General features: G+C 37.2%; 1 protein-coding gene across 1 annotated transcript in view; it reads right to left on the bottom strand.

The window, feature by feature from the left end:
• NBAS (NBAS subunit of NRZ tethering complex) overlaps positions 1-19,043 on the bottom strand; it is a 160,253-nt gene that overhangs the window by 53,567 nt on the left and 87,643 nt on the right. Inside the window, exons 41-44 of the mRNA XM_062489692.1 lie at positions 10,774-11,003; positions 7,659-7,769; positions 4,174-4,424; positions 1,883-2,217 (exon numbers count right to left, since the gene is read on the bottom strand). Of these exons, the coding sequence (XP_062345676.1) occupies positions 1,883-2,217; positions 4,174-4,424; positions 7,659-7,769; positions 10,774-11,003 (927 nt within the window). The remainder of the gene's footprint in view (positions 1-1,882; positions 2,218-4,173; positions 4,425-7,658; positions 7,770-10,773; positions 11,004-19,043) is intronic.

Here is a 19,043-nt window from a genome sequence, read left to right as displayed (position 1 = left end):
TTCAGGAGAGCAGATTTTTGTCTCTTCAGGGATTTGCCTGGTGGAGTACCCCAGGATAAAGCAAAGAGGGACCCAAAAAGGCTGGTTGATATTGAAGGATAGCCTCCTCCAAGCACAGGAGCGAAGTATCACAATGAAATAGTCAGGCAAAAACACTAGGAGGACTGCAGGGATGCACAAGGAGCCCTTGGAAAAACTTGAAACACCAATAAGAAAGCCTACAGAGGGTAGAAGCAAGGACAGGTACCCTGTGAGGCATACAGACAATACAGCACCCAGGGATCAGGTCAGGAAAGCTAAAGCACTGTTACAACTAGATCTTGCCAGGAACACCAAAGGCTACAGGAAAAGCTTCTTTAGGTATACTGGTGATAGAAGAAAGACTAGGGGAAATGTGGGTCCTCTCTGAAAGGAAATAAGAAACACGGGTACCCGAGACATGGAGTTTATATGCAAGTTTTGCATACATACTTATTAAAATAACAGTTTTGCATCAGTCTTCAACAGCAAGTGTTCCAGCCATGCTACCCGAGTTGCAGAAGGCAAATACAGAGACCAGCAGAGTGAAGAACCACCAGCACCCCACAGAAAAAGATAATGCTCAAGACTATCTAAGGAACCTGAGGGTGCGCAAGTCCTGGATCCTTATGAGATGCTTCTGTGGGTTCTGAGGGAGCTGGTGCATGAATTTGCTAGGGCACTGTCCATCCATATGAGAAGTTGTGGCAGTTTGCTGAAATTCCCACTGACTGGAGAAGGGGAAACATAGCCCCCATTTTTAAAAAAGGAAGAAAAGGATGACCTAGGGAACTGCAGGCTGGTTAGGTTCACCTTGGTGACTGGCAATTCAAGGTGCAGATCCTCCTGGAAACTATGGTAAGGCACTGAAAATCAGGAGGTGGTTGGTGACAGCCAGCACAGCTTCACTCGGGGCATATCGTGCTTGACAAATCTGGTGCCCGTCTCTGACAGGGTTACAGATTTGATGGATGAAGAAAGAGGAAGTGCAACTGGCAACATCTACCTGGATTGGTGCAAAGCATTTGACACTGTCCTGAATGACACACAAACTGAAGAGATGGGTATCCACTTGGTGGATAAAGAACTGGCTGGCTTGGCTGCATCCAAGGAGTTGCATTAAGGGATTATCAACGTCCAGATGGAGAGCACTGACAAGTGGCACTCCTCAAGGGTCAGTATGGGGTCTGGCACTGCTTAACATCTATGTCAAAGACAGGGACAGTGGGACTGACTGAGCCCGGAGGAGGTCACAAAGATGCTCAGAGGGTTGGAATACCTCTCCTATGAAGACAGGCTGAGAGCTGGACTGTTCAGTAAGGAGTGAAGGCCCGGGAAAGACCTTCGAGAAGCCCTGAAGCACCTACAGGAGGTCTGGATGAGAGCTTTCCAAAGGGTGTGTAGTGACAGGACACAGGGGATGGCTTTAATCAAAGAGGGCAGGTTTATATTAGATTAGATATACAGAAGTAATACAGAAACCCTCCATGGCAGGGAGGCTGGAACTAGATGGTCTCTTTCAACCCAAAACTCTTTATGGTCTCTTCCAACCCAAATCACTCTATGACTCTATGAAATGAACAGTATCTTACTCTCTGTTGAATGAGCACACAGGGACTTTGGGGTTCTATCAAAACTCCATCCACAGATCTAACTCCCCTAACTAAATAAAAATCCTGTCTTTTCATACTGGCAGTCATAAAAACAAAAAGTAGGCAGATGAACGTAGGTTTACAAATTTATCTTTAAATACTGCAAAATGAAAACTTTAACATTTGCTGAGACTTTCTTCTTGATACCATATTGAATCATAATACTATATGCTCCAACTGAGGACTAAAATTCTTTGAAAATATCTGCTTACCTTTGTGACAGCTTTGGAAGAAAAAGTAATTTCATCAATGAAAGTAACAATATCATTTGGATCAAGCCTATCAAAGTATTTCGAACACATATCATATGCATGGAGCCACTCATCCATGGTTTCTGGTATTTTTTTAATGAGATGATGATCACCATTCCAAAACAGTTTTTGTAGCCACACAGCATAAACAGAACTTGGTGACAGCATGCTGCCATCTTTTTTAGGAATTTTGGGAGCCAGTTTGGAAATAGATAAGATATTTTGACTTGTAAGGATGGGCTCCAGTGTTTCCAGCGGGTTTGCATTTTCATCTGTTAGTTTTTTGTAATTAAGACCTAGTGACAGAAGGAGAAAGAGGTAAAAGTTATTGATAATTAAATCTACTCACACTCCACAATTAGATGCAAAATAATGAATACACTATCATCTGTAGAACTAAATAAATTGTAGCCCATACCGTTTTACAAACATATATACTGAAAGACTTAGACTTTATGATGTCCTGGTGCATAGGAAATGTCTCAATCCATGGAACATACTTTAACATTATATACCAATACAACAAGGGGGAATGGGTTCAAACTGAAAGAAGGTAGGGTTGGATCAAATTTATGGAAGAAATCCTTCACTGTGAGGGTGCTGAGTCACTGGAACAGGCTGCCTGGAGAAGCCATGGATGCCCCATCCCTGGAATTATTGAAAGCCAGATGGGATGGGGCTCTGAGCAACCTGGTCTAGTAGAAGATGTCCCTGCCCATGACAGGGTATTGGAACGAGTTGGTTCCTAAGGTCCCTTCCAAACCCAATCATTCTGTGATTCTGTGACACAACCTGGAAAAAGAAGATTCTCAAAGAAGCAAGAACATATATCTGTATGTGTATATATACATATAAACACGCTAGAACTTAAATGTAAACCCTAGAAAACATCATGCAAGTTAAGGCATAAGTTTTCATTAATTTAAAATATGTATTCTGATCAAATAACAACTGGTACTTACCACTTAGCAAAAATTGCAAGGCACTAACTACAAGTAAACTAGCCAGGTAAAAAGGCTAGCGGGAGACCGGACATGTAGATCCATTTACATCAATATTTATATAATCAAGAGTCATGTTACCACTCTGCTTCCTAGAGGAAGAACATCCTTACAAATTAATTTACCAACAACAGAAGTATTTCTAGCAATGATATTTTTTATTTTCATTGCATATAAGTCCTCAAATAACTGACTTCTATTGCCATGGTCTTATTCATACACTTTGGGCCTGCAACCTCTGTAAACACTTAGCTGCTGTTCCTTGACTCCCATCTCTAAACTATGTTGAACACTGAGAATTTTGGTTAGGGGTGTAATACAAAGATTTATTTTTTTACCACATTAACTGACTAATTTTTGTCTGACATATGGTCCCAGGATGGTTTTGTTTTGTATTTGTTTTTTTAATAGCTTTGAAGGTAAACAATAATTTCTTGGCAGAATTTTCTTTGGCAAGCATCACAGAACTTGAGTGTTGAATAACATCAATAAGAACTGAAAGTTATTTCTCCTCTCCAAAAAAATTATTGACTTTTTTCTTCCTGCAATACATTAATTCATATGCACTATCTCTTCAAACTCTGCAGCACAGTTAGTGTCCAATACACATCAGGTTCCAATACAGATCAATTAATTCATCCTCAAGGAGGGTAATGCCACATTGTGCATATTTTTCATTCTGAAGCCGGATTTGGAGTTGCACAACTAATATTCAGCCCTTAACAGCAGTGTATTTTACAGTAATTGTCTGAAAATGTAGGGCTACAAACAATGCTGTAATTCTGGGAAAGCAAAAGGTAACATCAAGGACAAAACAAAACAAAAAATTATCCTCTTTCAGACAAACACAAAATGCATAAAATCTCTAATATAGTCTGTAATTCAGACTCTTGAAAAGTAAACTTCCCTCAGTCCTTTGAGAATATTCATGTTAAACTCATGGTGTCAAAAATTACACTCTAGGAACTTGATATTTTTCATTTAAAATTTCACTATGAAATATCACCAATAATTTTAACTTGCCTCACTAACCAAAACCTTTTCTTAACTATTTTTTTCTTGCTGTGATCAAATAAATTTCGAGGAAAACAAAGAGAAGGAACTAATAGCTATATTAATGATATTTCTCTCCTTTGCTCATAGAAGAAAGCAATTACCTGGAAAACAAACTAGCTAAGCATGATCATGCCAATACTTACATAACAAAATAATAAATACAGAGATGAAGAAAACAAACAGGTACTCTCCTACCTGGTGCAACTGCTTTGAATTTTTTCAGGAGTCGGATGTGAGTTTCAGGTTTAAGAGTATGGCTCACCACTTCCGAGCAGCCACAGTTTTCCAGGAGTGTAAAATAGTAAAGCAACCGCTGGTGATCTTGGCCTTCAATACTTGGGTAAACATATTTAGCCATGTGTTCATGGAAGGTTTCAGGACTGGTTTTCAAAGTCTCAAACAGACCAAGACTTTGTGCTCTTTCTTCTATTTCCAGTGTTGATAACCTGTGTTTAGAAATAATTTTTGCTTAAAGGCCTGGATGTGCCATGAAAGAGTCTTACAGCTGCATACCTGGGAGCCAGGACAATCCTTTCCTCTCTTTACGTCCTCACTCACAAAATCTAGATAGTTGTACACTCTATAAACAAAAGCTAAGCAACTGTTGTATTTCCTGATCCTGTTACCTGTTAGCTTGTACAGGCAGATTAAGGGTTATGAATACTCAAACGTAATTCAAAGCAGGATTTCACATCTGTGAGTATAGCTATTGGTAAAAGTAAAAATACATCCAGGATATGTGTAAAGGAAGACTTTAAAAAACCCAACCAACCGCTTGTGGCTGAATGATGCTCTAAGATCCTATTGCCCAGTTAGAAGCTTTTCCAGTCCATTACATTCTACTACATTTCTGTAGTTGATGAGTACCTGGGCACACCTTGAATGATATTACACCACTTACAGTTGGCTCTTGCCCAGCAATTAATCTATTTGGCACTATTATTCATGTTAAGTACAGTTTACCATGACTTTGGCAGTTTAACAAGTTGCTTCTCAAACTGTCATCCACGAAAGCTTATGAAAATAACAGTGAGCCTTGGGGTGACCTCAGTCAGTCTCGCTGCTTCAGGAAATTCTTTGCTGAATCTTTTGAGAAGAATTCATTAGCTCTTCCACAGCATCAATTCAAACACCTCCAGGTGACTACATAAAAGGTAATCGCTCCTTTTTGCCTCAGCTTGGAGAAAAATGGGTGCATATCATCTCAAGTTTATATCTTTCTCAACTAAAAGTTTTACCTAAATCTGAGGAAAGAAGTAACCTAGAGATGATTCCTACCTTGAGTCACCCCAGAGTCAATAATATGGCACATTACATAGTGCATTTCATTTGGAAACCTGATGTTTTCTAATACCATTTTTTTCCCCTCTACCTTTAAAATTGATTAGATTAGAATTTCATCATTTCCCTCCCCAAACATATATGCTGTAAGTTAGTGTTTCTCTTTAATAGCCAAGTAGATCGTCATTGTTTCATTCTTAAAGATGATTTTGTTACAGCTAATAACAGAAACAACTTCTCAGTTTAAAAATTAAATGATTTCTTAGGGAGAGTAAGACGTTTTTGAGTCATTTTTACATCTACGACCTACCCCAATATTATTAACATTGCAAGCATTCTTTTACGTCTATAGATTACTTGTTAATTTTCCTACAATATTAATGAAAACAAGTACGATATTAATAGAAATAAGGTACCATTCATTCTTCATACTGGAGAAAGGAGACACTTGGACCTGATGTATTTCAAGACAGTGATAGGACTACTTTTTTGTGTTCATATCCAAAGTTGAAACTAAAAGCTAATTGAGCATCAAATTATATTAACAGGATTGGCAACTGTTTGCAGTGTGTTTTCAGGGCAGGGCTGATTGTGGGTAGGAAGAGTTTATGGTGTGGTTCAGAAAGATTCTGGAACAAGAGATTCTGTGACAGGCAAAATTTTGTGTTGCTGAAATCATAAATTGCATTTTGTAGACTTTTGATAATCAAATGTGATCAGACTCCTCAAATGAAATAACTAAAGCTACACTTGATTTTTATAAAATGTCATTCTGAACAATTTTCAGACTCCTATTCTAGAAAAAACTCATAATTCTTTGACATCAAGTAATCAAAGAAATAGTTAATACAAACTACGTTAATACAAACTATGAAGCTCTTCTGAGCTTTTCCCTATGTAAAGTGGCTTATAGAACTACTGCATATTTGGTTAAAGAGATTAAGTCTTAGAATGAACTTCATTTCAGTTCAGAATGAATGCATAATAAAACATGCATTATTTATGCCATAATCCCAAGATTCAAATACAATGTAATGGTAATTTGCTGTCAATCAACTTTAAAATGAGATTATGATACAAAAAAATATGCTCAGCAGCATATTATGCTATTATACATCAACTTTTAAGACTTTTTTGAATTTCACTAGGGAAAATATGGTTACTCTGTACTTCTGTGATTTCAGAATTCTATGAATACTAACTCAAGGAGGACAAGAGCAAAGAAAACAATCAAAAACTGTTTTAAAACACCTTGGGTAATATTCTAGTCCCAGACAAGGCAGTTGGCTCTTTCACATTCACCCCAGTGTTGCCATGTTTATATCCTGACTCTCTGTTTTGTTTAAAGCAGTAAATAATTCAGCAGCTTCAAAATTTAGAGGGCATGACTTCTCTGTTTTCTGGAGGAAATGAAGAAAACCTCAGAACATTACTTCATCTCCTCCAGACAATTCACCAGACTGTTTTTTATTCCTCATTTTTTTATAAAATATTTTAATGGTTTTTAATTAATAGCTAATGTTACTACTGGTATAAATACTGCTGCAAGCTAAAGCTGCTTTAAGAATGTAACACTCGAAACAAACCAAATTAATATGATCATGTCTGTCAGAACAGTAGATGAGCTGCTGCATTACACAGGTAGTTCTACATCACTGTCATCTGCATGTGCTATTCAGGCAAGTAGCTTGGTCTTCCATCAAATGGGTTTATTCCTCTTTCAGTAGGCAAAAACTGCCTGACATGATGTAAGAGGTAAAAATAAATAAATAAGTTTTAAAATAAAGGCCCTGAAGCCACTTTGGAATAGAGACTATAAGCACCCCTCCCCTTATGCCACACCAGTGCCAGGTTTGTTCTGCCATAATCTTGTAGGCAAGAATAGTTTCAGCAAAACATTGTTAAAAGAAAAAGCATGTTTCCATCAAAAAATGAAACTAAGATGAGCGTGCATAATGGGAATAGGGAGCTCCCATATATTTATTTCCTCTACTATGTAGAATAGAGGTAAATGAAGAGTAAAACACTAAAACATAAAGAAACTACCAGGTTTCAGGATATATTACAGGGACTGGAAGGGTAACTGCAAGATAAGTTGCTACTGGAAGAGGGAACTAAACTTTCTAAGTTGTGGAAACTTGAAGACTGAAGCAAATTCCTGGAATACTATGAAGAACAAGACACACATATGGACTTTCAGCCTTGTCTGCAACACCAGTTTTCACAGCTGGTTGCAGAAGCATTACACGGAAAAGAAAAAAATTCCCATACTATCCCAACACACATCAAATGAACACACAGTCCAAACTCCACTCCCAAAACAATTACATTCTGCCATAGGTTAGCATTTATTTCTGTGTAACAGAATTGTATATGCATTTGCAGAGGAGACAACTTACCCACTGTCAGTGAATAAAAATTCCAGATGGGTCATGTAAACTTCCCAAAGTGGAACACTGTATTGCTGAGCCAAAGAAATAGCAATTTTATAGACATTTTCTTCAAGTGTCCTGGTAGAGGAGAGACATGAGAGAAAACAAGGAAAAGTTATGTTAACCCCTATGAGACATAACATGAAAATAAATCCTTACATTAGAAAACTCACTATTTCTCTTTCTTTTTTTCCATAAAACAAGAAAAAATAAAAATTTTAAAATAAAAATACATTAACTGTGTCTTCCTGCATTTACATATACTTGGTGCTCCACTTGGGGAAAAAAAATATAAAAAAAACCTACAGAGATATTTCAAAGACCAGAACACTGGTTCTCAACGGCAACTTCTACTCAACCCTGGGCTAAAGTAAAAATCTCAGTTTTCATTTAATTTCAATTACAAAGTGAAGAAGGATTCAACTTATCACAGTTAGCATTTATTTTATTTAGTTGCAACACCTATGGTGTTTAAGTACAACTGGTATACAAATCCTCAAAGCTCTTCCTAGTAGTTCACAGACAGGAACACTCCTAGCATTTGTACACTAAAAGGTGTGGAGATGTCTGGCTCACTCTGTCCTGAAACACTAAAAACTGCTTTTCTGTTTGGCATAAACCCTTTGACAAAACAATAGATGGAGACTATGGTAAAATATGAAAGCCTAAAGTTAACTTCACACTAATCTTTACTAATCCAGTACAGTAAGGTTTAGAGATGAATGGTTCTTGTTTCTAGGCTGGTACAGAATTAAGGCTAATGATGGGATTTTTGGGTTTTGGTTTCAGTTTGATTTGGTTTCAGCAGATTGGGTCTTCTCAGGATAATTCCAAGAAAAACACTATCTGTAATTACTTCCTAATAGGTCTGTAACGAACAACTTCTTTAAAATGTACTTAATGTGAACGAATACTTGAGGTAGCTCTGCTTGAGCAGAGAGGTTGGGCAAGATGACCTCTAGAGGTCCCTTCCAAGCTCAGCCATTCTGTGATTCAGTGCAAGAGGAAGATGGTACAAACGCTTTGGTTGCAAAATAGTCCAGTCAATCATACAAATGAGGAGTGGCTCCAAGAACTAGTGGGATCCATTCCTCCTGGAACGACATAAGCTATACCACAATCCTCCCTTCCTGTCCAAGAGTGGCATGCAGCAGCAGGCTAAGGCAATGGTGGTTTAAGGAAATGATACCATAAAAATGAAGAACAGTACAAGCAATGTACTCATTGTCAAGATAATGACAAAAACAAGCAGCTGTTGCACAATGAAAGGCTGAAAAAAAGGTCCATTACCTTGCAAAGAATCTTTTACACACCCCTTTTCATGCCCAGCCTTGACTGCCTGCTGGTGTGAGCCCAAGGACTGCCAAGGGAATCCTAACTGAAGGCTCTAGCAAAGGCACACTTCGGATGTATTTTGGTGCTGTTTCACATTTATTTGGTGAAAGCCCAATAAGCAACAGCCTCCAAAGATATATACCAAATTCAGAAGATAAAGCAGACAGCTACCGCTTAGGCAGTTTTAGCAAATTGCTCCTTCTAGTACAAAACTGTTTTGTAAATAAAATGCAGTCTTTTCCAGGCGTTGTTCCTTTAAAACCACACTTCATAAAAGATTAAAAACATGAGGCACTTAATTAAAAAATAAGAACAAATATGCTACACAATTACACTGAATTTGTGCATCTTTTTCATTAGAAAATGCAGATTAAGACTCCACTGAGAAGATTAAAGCAAGGAAGCTGCAAAGTGAACAAGTAATTAACTGGATCTTTGCAACTGCCCAGTATAGAAATCCCACTCTCATTCACATACTAAGAAGCTTTACTTCTTCTAACCCTTTCATATTATATTTTTACCTCTACTTATTGTAAGGAACTTTCTCTTTGTATTTACTTTACAAGAGACAGTACCTATGAACTCTTGGGTGACAATGCAAGTAACCCTGCTGTAATCTAAGTAATGATCTGTAATAGCAGAAGACTACTTGTATTGAAATTGCTAGAGGTAGTCATCAAGATGTAACCTAGTGACACACTAGACATATGTGCTTAATAACAATATATACAAAGCAGGTAATTCTAATAGAAACATTAAAAGATTATTACAAGCTATTTTTACGAATGCAGTGAAAAAAAATCTGTGCAGATACAGATTTCTCAGACGTAAAGCATCAGTTTAATGTTCAAATCCTGACCTTATAGAATTATTCAGTATATCAACTCAGTTTAGTAGCAAATTTCCACTGGAATTGCAGCTATGTGTAAAAACTGAAAATGTTTATGTACACTCTTCAAAAGCTTTATGCAGACATCAGTTGAAAATCTGAGATTATATTTAAAGCTTCTTATTGCAGAGAACTCTTCCTCTGACAGTCTGTCAGCTATTCAGCTGTAACTGTCCCTAAAACATATTTAAGGCTTGCTCACAGCTTGAAGTACCTGCATGCTGATATTAATTAATTAAAGATATTTTTAAAATGAAAAGTACTATCTTTTATCGTTGTTACTTTTTCTATTCTGGAGTTCTGAAAGGTGAGATAAAAGCATGCTAAATATCATAACATATGTGGTGAAGTATTTCCAAATGACTACAGGGAAAAAATGTAGTGATATACAGCAGTTCTAACTAAATCATTAAGAATAAATTACAGTTTAAGAACTTTTTTTACCTATAGCTCATTCCAAACTTTGATGCATGGGCATATTATAATAGATTGCTAGGGCAGGTTTCTAGGAGATGAAAGGAAGAGACTGAACCTTCACCTATGCTCTGCTTTCATTAATCCCTGATTAACTTTAATATTAGCAGTTAGTAAATGAAGAGTTATAGATTAAATATTAGCCGTTAGTAAATGAAGAGTTACAGATTCAATTATAGATCCATTTATTGGAGCAACTTTTCATTTAAGTGGAGCAGTTATATAAAGAAAGCTCCAACTGTAGCAGCATTACAGTGTAAATCTCTAAAGCAAGTAAATTACCTCTCTAAAGGTCAGTACTACTTTCAATTTACTCTCCTATTTTAAAGCTTAAAGCTATTCCATTCTAAAACGGAGAAAACAAACCTAATAGACATTACTTACTCTGCCAATCCTAGTATTGTTTCTCTCTTGTACTGTGCATCTGCTGTAAATCTCTGCACGTCCACTCCTTTGCCAAGTCCTTGCAGAGTCCGAGCTTGAGTGAAGTCCAGCAGTCGTTCATTGTAGTAATGCAGCTGATTTACCAAAGTGGAGATTTCTTCAGGCCAGTCTGCATGGGCATACTGAGTAACATGCTTTGTGACCATCTGAATCAACTCTTTTGGATCAGCCTGTGAAAATAATCGGCAAAAAGTTAAAAAAATAATCCCTATAAATTCTAAACAAAAAAAAAAACCAACAACAACAACAAAAAAAACCCCACAAACAAAAAAAATCACTATATAACTGATCACTGTGTTCAGAATTAGGAGATTTGTTTCCGTTTCTGAGAAATTTTGAGTAAACAGAATTTTCAACTTTCTGTAAGGCCTATTTGCTCTGATACTATGATTTATCCTTTTGGAACATTTTAGACTACTCCATATGATACAAGTATTAAAAAAAAACCCCAAACAAACTTACCTCACCAAATTAGTAGCAACAAGTGTTTCACTTTGACTGAATTTGTTTGGGTTTAAATTCCTCATTTTTATTTATACTAAACTACGCAACTGATTGGTCAAACACTGAAGTCAAAGATCAGTTACTCAATTTCTGATACACTTCCATTATATGGAATTGAAGGGAGAAATAGCTTTTAAGTGTCGAGCACTAATAATAATTTCAAAGTAGTATTACAGGATCCACAAATTACACGAGGTATTGCCTACACCCTGTATCTTCAAAGAATTAAATACTCATCAACTATGGACTACAGCAACCTTAGTTTTCAAAATATTTTAATCACAAATAAAACTTACTTTTCTGTGTTAGAAATTACACACAAAGTACATCTCTTATAAACCATTAACTTCTGTAGCCAAGACCCTCATAGCAAAGCAACAATTTAGAACACAAAGCATGAAAAATGAATGCATGTACTGTGGAGTGTTTCAAATTATCTCAAGGTCTGGACAGTGGCTATGTCTAGGCAGCTCCACTTGAACAGAGCTCTGTAATATGAAAACACTTGGCTTACTCGATACCTTGATTTCTCTCTTCCATGAAAAATGAGGGCACCAGCAGGTCAATGTCAGAAGGAAGCACTGTGACTTCTGTGTGGCATCCATCCACTGAGGGAGGAGTACCTCCAAAAGAGCCACCAAAAAATACCTTGGGATGCCTGTGTAGTTGAAATATTTCCTAAGAGAAACAGCTAATGTAACTACTGTAATCTCAAAAACATTGCGTGTACCACAGCAATATACTTTGTTTTTTTTACTACAGAATTTTTCTGCTACATTAGAAGATAAACTTGTGAATGTTGACTAGAGTGCACAGCTGGGTAAAACATACACCAAAAGTTTAAACCTTGAGGAGTGCTTTATTTTTTCCATGACTTGGTGGTCTTTCTAAATTGATTCTTTTTCAAGTCTTAATTCACAGGCTGCACACCAAGTAACATTAAATGCTACAGGGCACCCTTTTTCCTCTCCAATATACACTTTCAAAGCCCTCCAAACATTACAAGCTCATTAGTTTTATAAACAACAGAAGTACTTCTTTCAAACCAGCTTAGAAGATTGGTACTAGAATAATAAACCTTACAAAAAGAGACAGGCAAGCAGAGCAGTGCCTCTACAACACAATTATATCAGCTGGAAACCCATCCACTGCTTATTACGTACCCTGGTATCTCATTCTATGTGATACACTAGAAAACAGATCATGGAGACAGGGAAACTCAGAGCAACACAAAGAAACATGTTTAACATAACTGCCTAAACCCTCCAGCCCACTGAGAAAGACAGGTCCTTCTGACAAACTATGGGAGTAAATTCACCCTCTTTTGTTAGGTTTCCCCTCTCTCCATTAAGGCCCCATTTGTTATATTTCTGTAAAAGCACCTGTCTAATCTTCCATGCCGCCTATTTATGGTCCCAAGGACCTTATTTGGAAATAATGTATTGGGGTCTACTGGTCTTACTGATGTCAAATTTAGAATAAAATAATCATATGCTATATGAATACCCATGTATATATATAACCACACATATAAATGGCAAAATTAAGTGCAAACTCTTCAATCTAGAAGATAAAAATCACACATTTAGATTAAGAAAACACAACTGAAGTTTTTTTACTGCAAGCAGTTGCCAAAGATTGCCTTATTTTCTTCACCACCAGAAATCTTTGAATCAAGTGTTATCCTCTTATCTCTTAAAAAACCTACAGCCCAAAGTATTGCAGCATATGAATCCAAAATTAGTTCAGAGAAATCCCAGTCTTCTGTTTGCTATCAAGACGCAGAGAACTTGTATTTAATAGTTTTAAGTATTGATTTTTAACATCCTCACCCTCACATTTTTAATACATGTCTTTTAGAATAAAAGCAAAACTACTTCTACATCCATTAGATACCTAATTCAATTAGACATGATGCTTGTTCTAATGAACAGTAAGAGAGAAAGATCACTACACCTGTATCATCAGTGTTCAAAAAAATGTTTTAACAAATTATAATTGGAAAAAAAAACATAACCACTAGCTAGTAACAGTACCTGGCCACAAAAATCAGCAAAATCAGTCAAGTCTGAATTTTACTGCAGCATTAACAGAGTTTATAAATTCTTGGACTTTCTTCAAATTATAAAAGACAGCAATTTGTGTAAATACAAATTAATTTTGACAAGTAAAACCAATAAGATGCCATATTCAACTTGTTCCTTTTCTAACATCACCTGTCAAAAACCACACCGACAACTCCCAAACAGCTACTACACAATTCTCTCTGATGGCTTTGCAGAGTCCTTCGGCCAGTTAGAAATTGTACTAAGGTGTCCAACTCCCCAGTCTGCCAGAATCTACTCCAGTACTTCTAGAAAGACGTTCAAAAAAAAAAAAAAAAAAAACAAACCTTTCTCTCCTGTGATCATGCAGGAAAGGCATTTTACATGCATACACTGTAAACAGGATAAGTTTCCAGAGAAGACACAAGAGCTGACCCAAATGTATTGCACCCTTACCTCAGAAGCCTCCCTAGCATTGCCAGGGGAAATCTCTCAGGCACACCCTGCCAGTGCATTTTACTCATCTCTTGGGCTAATTCTACATTTGTGCTGACAGAGGCGTTACTTAGGAATTAAGGAAAAAAAATGCAGAACTGAGAGAAAAGAAAAAGCACGCATCACTTTAGCATAAAGCTAATTTAATTTCATGCCCTTAGATGTGATTTTCTCAGCATAGGTAAGGTTTCTATCCCTATTGCCCCACTGGTCATTACCAAAAAGCCTCAGCAGGACTTCAGGATCCACCTAAGTAAATGTTTTAAAACACTTCTTTTTTGACTGCCCTCTCGAAATTACATCAGTGAAGCCCCCCAGCATCTGTGCCAACGTATCATAAAAATTGTGTATAAAAGCAACACTGGTTTTAAAAGGAAATAGAGGAGATTTTGATCTTGGAATGTCTTCATTCTTGTGCCTGAATTAATCTTCAATTTTTGGGGTTTTTTTCCCCTCTTCCAATTTATTTAAGGCTTAATTCATTCATACACATCAGAAACCAATAAACAAAACAAAAAAATATATATTAGCTATTATGCTGTTCCTCTGCTGCTGCAAAATAATTTTACAACTTGTAAAATAATTTTACAACTACGAATAAGAATATGAAAATAATAATAAAGTCACATAAACAACAACAAAAAAATAATAAAATAACAAAATAAAACATAAAACACTCTACTGTAAACACGTAATCACTTATATAATATTAGATGACCATAAGGCTATTTGGCTTGCTTACTTGTTTTAAGACCAAGAATCCATCCAATTGTTCATAAAGAATATATTATTCTTTTGATTCTGTTTTTAATGTAAGTTATCTACAGACTCTAATACAGAAATGATCAGAAAAACTGCTTAAATCAGCAGAGGCCAATCTGCTCATAATTACCTCAAAGACAAAACTGATACTATGGACCGTTCTGGATTGAGGTTCCAAAGCATTCCCATCACCTTGCACCCAGACCCCTGTAACACCAGGTTTGTTTTACACCATTTTAAGCAATCCTAAGAAAGAAATCATGCTCCAGAGGGAGTCACATACCCCAAGCAAAATCCTCACGGTTAGCAAAACAAGGAGATGACAGCACATGAGCAAGGGTGACCAGGGAGCAGGGTGCAACATTCCTGCTGCAGACACAGCTGTACTCTGCCCTGCCTCTGCAGATGCTGCCCATCACCAGTGCAGCTGGGACCCAAACCATACCTCTAGAACACATTTCAGAAAGGAGAGCTCTCCTTTATCCTTGTAGCAACTGCCACAGTCCCTGCTGCAAGAGATTCAGTGTGCTACAAATTTGATTGAGGGGAAGGCAAGAAAAAAAGAACGAAGTGAAGCACGTAAGACAATACTTTTCCTCACGTACTGAAGGAGGAAAAAGATTTACAGGAAAGAAATAGTTCACTCAAGAAGTAAAATCCTGAATGTGCCTGTTCACTCAAGAAATATACTCCATCTCTCCACAGGACAGCTTTTCATTAATTACATAAATGACACTTGTCTTCAACTTAGGCTTTTGTCACGCTGGGACTAAGAGTACTTTAACTTAGATACAGCACCACATGAATTTGGGGTGGTCAATCTTCCATACCACAGCTGTCTCACATCTGATCTACTCAAAGCAAAAGATAAAATGTATGGCTAAAATGGATGACCAGAACATGTCAGAAACAAACCTTTACTGTCACACCACTCAGTTGCAATGATACCTCAACATTATTGTCCTTCCACTGTTGCAGCTGCGTGTATTGTGTGACAACAGTTTTGTTCCGGATCAGCTTTCACAACCATTTTTTAAATGGATACAGAAATCAGCAGATCTCATCACTCACCAATAAAACCACACCAGATCAATATAAAGGAATACATACCAAAATACTTTCTGTAAGCTTCAAGATGCATTAGGATCAAGTACAAACTTATTTAAAAAATGAAGTAGAGAATCTATTGCTCATCTCCTCTCTATTATGAAACCTGTAAGTCTTACATATTCAGACATTAAAACAATATTCTGTTTCAGATTTAAAATCCTAAATCATCTATCAGAAGTTTTTGTAACATACTCTAATGTCTCAGCTATATTTAAGTATAATGATTTTAAAGCCTGTCCATACTCTTAAAAATGCTTCTGACCACAGTATGGTACATGGTACTGCAAGCAAGGTATTTCCTGCTGTACTAAAAAAATTGTATCTGGATCATGTAGATCCAGGAATGCAGCTGTGAACTTATATTCCCTAGCCTCCCTTCCTACCTATACCACAGATTTCATGCAGATGTCTCTTTTCCAAGAATAGAATGTTATAAAGTTTCATTGTAGATGGATAACTATTTAAAAAAAACCAAAAAAAAAAAACAAAGACAAAAAAAAAAAAAAACAGAAAAAAAAAACCCACAAAAAACCCATACTCCTGGATCACAGCACTGCTGTAGGAATGAAAAAAAAAAATGCAAGAGGCTGCTGTTCAGGATTAAAACCAAAGTAACTGGAAGTGCTGTCAAGGCAGTTGTTTCTGCCGGTTATTTTAAGTGACTTGTGTTTCAAGAGCTGAACAAACTGCTCTAGTGCTCTGTTTCCATAGAATGGCAGAATGGTTTGGGTTGGAAGGGACCTTAGAGATCACCTGGTTCCAAGCCCCCTGCCATGGACAGACACCACCACTTGAACTACACCGGGTTGCTCAGAGCCCCATCCAAACTGGCTCTGAAGGCTTCCAGGGATGGGGCATCCACAGCTTTCCTAGGCAACCTGTTCCAGTGCCTTACCACCCACACACTGAAGAATTTCCTCCTCATACCTAAGGAAAACTTACCCTCTTTCAGTTTAAACTTGATCTAAACCAGCCCTCTTTCAGCTTAAAGCCATTCTCCCTTGTCTGGTCACTACATGCCCTTGTAAGAAGTCCTTCTCCAGATCTCTTGTAGCCCTTCAGGTACTGGAAGGTGCTATGAGGTCTCTCCAGAGCCTTCTCTGAGCTTAACAACCTCAATCCTCTCAGACTCCTTGTAAGAGAGGTGCTCCAGCTCCCTCAACATCTCTGTGGCCCCCTGTGGACCCATTTCAATAGGTCCATGTCCATTCTGAGGCTGTGGGCCCCCGGGCTGGATGCAGCACTGCAGGTAGGGTCCCACAAAGTGAACAGGCAGAACTGTGGAAGCCAGGACACAACTGGCTTTCTTGGCTGTGAGCACACGTCACCAGCTCATGTTGAGTTTCTCCTCAGAGAAAAACTTTTTTGCTTTGATTTCCATCAGCTATTCCAACAAGAATGAAGAATAATTTGTCCCAAGAGGAAATGTTTTCATAGGCTTTTTTCTACCTTGTGTCCTCTTACAGATTTTCTGATTGCTAAGTCAGGTTTAGGTACAAAAATCTCATCAGTTCATCTGACAGTTCTTTTAGTGAAAATAACACATGATATACAAGAGGTTCAAGTGTCAACTGAAAGAACATTTTTGAAAATAGGAAATTACTACATAGTTTTGAGTGAAGTGCCTACTAAATTCATAGCATATAATTCATTTCCCATTTGCAGCCAGCATTACTCTCAGTACATAAATTCCATATTTTTGGTAATTACCCTAACCTTCTGTCTATCTCCCCTTTGTCTTAAAAAAAAAAAATCAATGTGCCTTCTTTTTGACTAAAGGATGTTACTGGCTATTCTTTCAGAATATGTATTTAATCTTGACCTATATGGTAGCAGCTGTGGTCCTATACAGACTTTGGGACAAGTACACACTCTTACTGTAAAACTTTACTGCAGTATTATGCAATTTCAGTTTAAGTACAATACTGTTTCTTTCTAATCTGTACAGTTACTTGACTGGATATATGCAAATATTTCCGTATCTTACTAATTTAATGGCTGAAAACTAGATAACCCATGAGCTACAAAAACACTTAACTCCATCTTCCCTGACAGCTATTAAAATGCCAGAAGTCAGATATTTTTCATCCTAATCCAAAAGCACTGCTAGCACTTTTGAGAAGTACAGGTTTCTCAGCGACCACCTTACGTTATTGGGCTGCACATTTGCATAAGTAGTTTCCTCAGCTAAATACAGAGGCTGATCTAGCCTCAATTCTCCAAGACGTAAAAGGAAAAAAAAAGAAAAAAAACAAAACAGAACAAAATAAACCAACACCAACTCAAAACAAAGCGACAGAGAAGCCTACTCTCTCATTCTGGAAATTCAGCAGCTGAAAAGTAACCTATATTGCCAACTCAGATGAATAGATTTTGCTAAAATGTTCTTTATTATTAGATGATTGGCAAATTTCAAGCAGGCTGCCTGCAAAATCCATGGTGCTCTATGACTGGAGACAACAGTTATAGAAGCTTGGAAAAACAATGTTAAAAGAGAAGATAAAACTGCTTGACTAGGGTAAGGCTGCTTCAAAAAGCTGTTGGTCACCTTTGTACTAATTCCCAGAGAGCAACAAAACCCTTCAGTAGAAGGCAAAACATCAGCACTTACCCCAGCTATCTCCCTTGCATGAAAATCCACAACTATGTCTCCAGAGAAACATGGGCAAGCTAAACCTCAACTCTCTGCTGAAATGAAAGGCTAGTTTGAAGATCTTTTCTAAAAGAAAATTTCTGAACAGCTGTCTAAAGAACAATACTTGCTCTGCCTTCAGAAGTAGGATTTGACAGAATAGCTCATATAACTCTTGAGAAACAGAAATAAGCAAGACCGTAAGCATCTCATTTCATAAGTACACTTTATCTTGAAGAAATGAAACAGGCAGATGGGTGCAGCACCCAACAACTATCTAACAATAGGTCTTTTCTGAGTCACCTAAATATAATTTGGTCCCAACTAAGAATGGCAATACTTTGTCATTATGTTCTTAAAGAACCAAGAGCATCTGTGAAATACTGGCTTATCTATTACCAGAAGAATCTACCTGTCACAGCTGGCTGCAATGTCCTTAATTGCTGGATTAGTTTTTCAGAGATCATAGCAGAAGATGTTCAAAACTAACCACAATGGCTAGTAGTTCAGGAAAGCTTATTTGAGCTTTAAGCCTTTGGACACACCACAGTTCGGTGAGCTGTCTGTTTTTGTGGTTTTAGATATTCACTCATTAGAAGATGCGTGATTATGTGTTGAGACATCACTGAACAATAAGCAAATCAATGAGAAAAACTCACAAA

Source organism: Cinclus cinclus, chromosome 3 (genome assembly GCF_963662255.1).
Source record: "Cinclus cinclus chromosome 3, bCinCin1.1, whole genome shotgun sequence".
NCBI lineage: Eukaryota > Metazoa > Chordata > Aves > Passeriformes > Cinclidae > Cinclus > Cinclus cinclus.
Note: the sequence above shows the minus strand (reverse complement) of the source record. Positions and strands in the feature narration are given on the sequence as shown.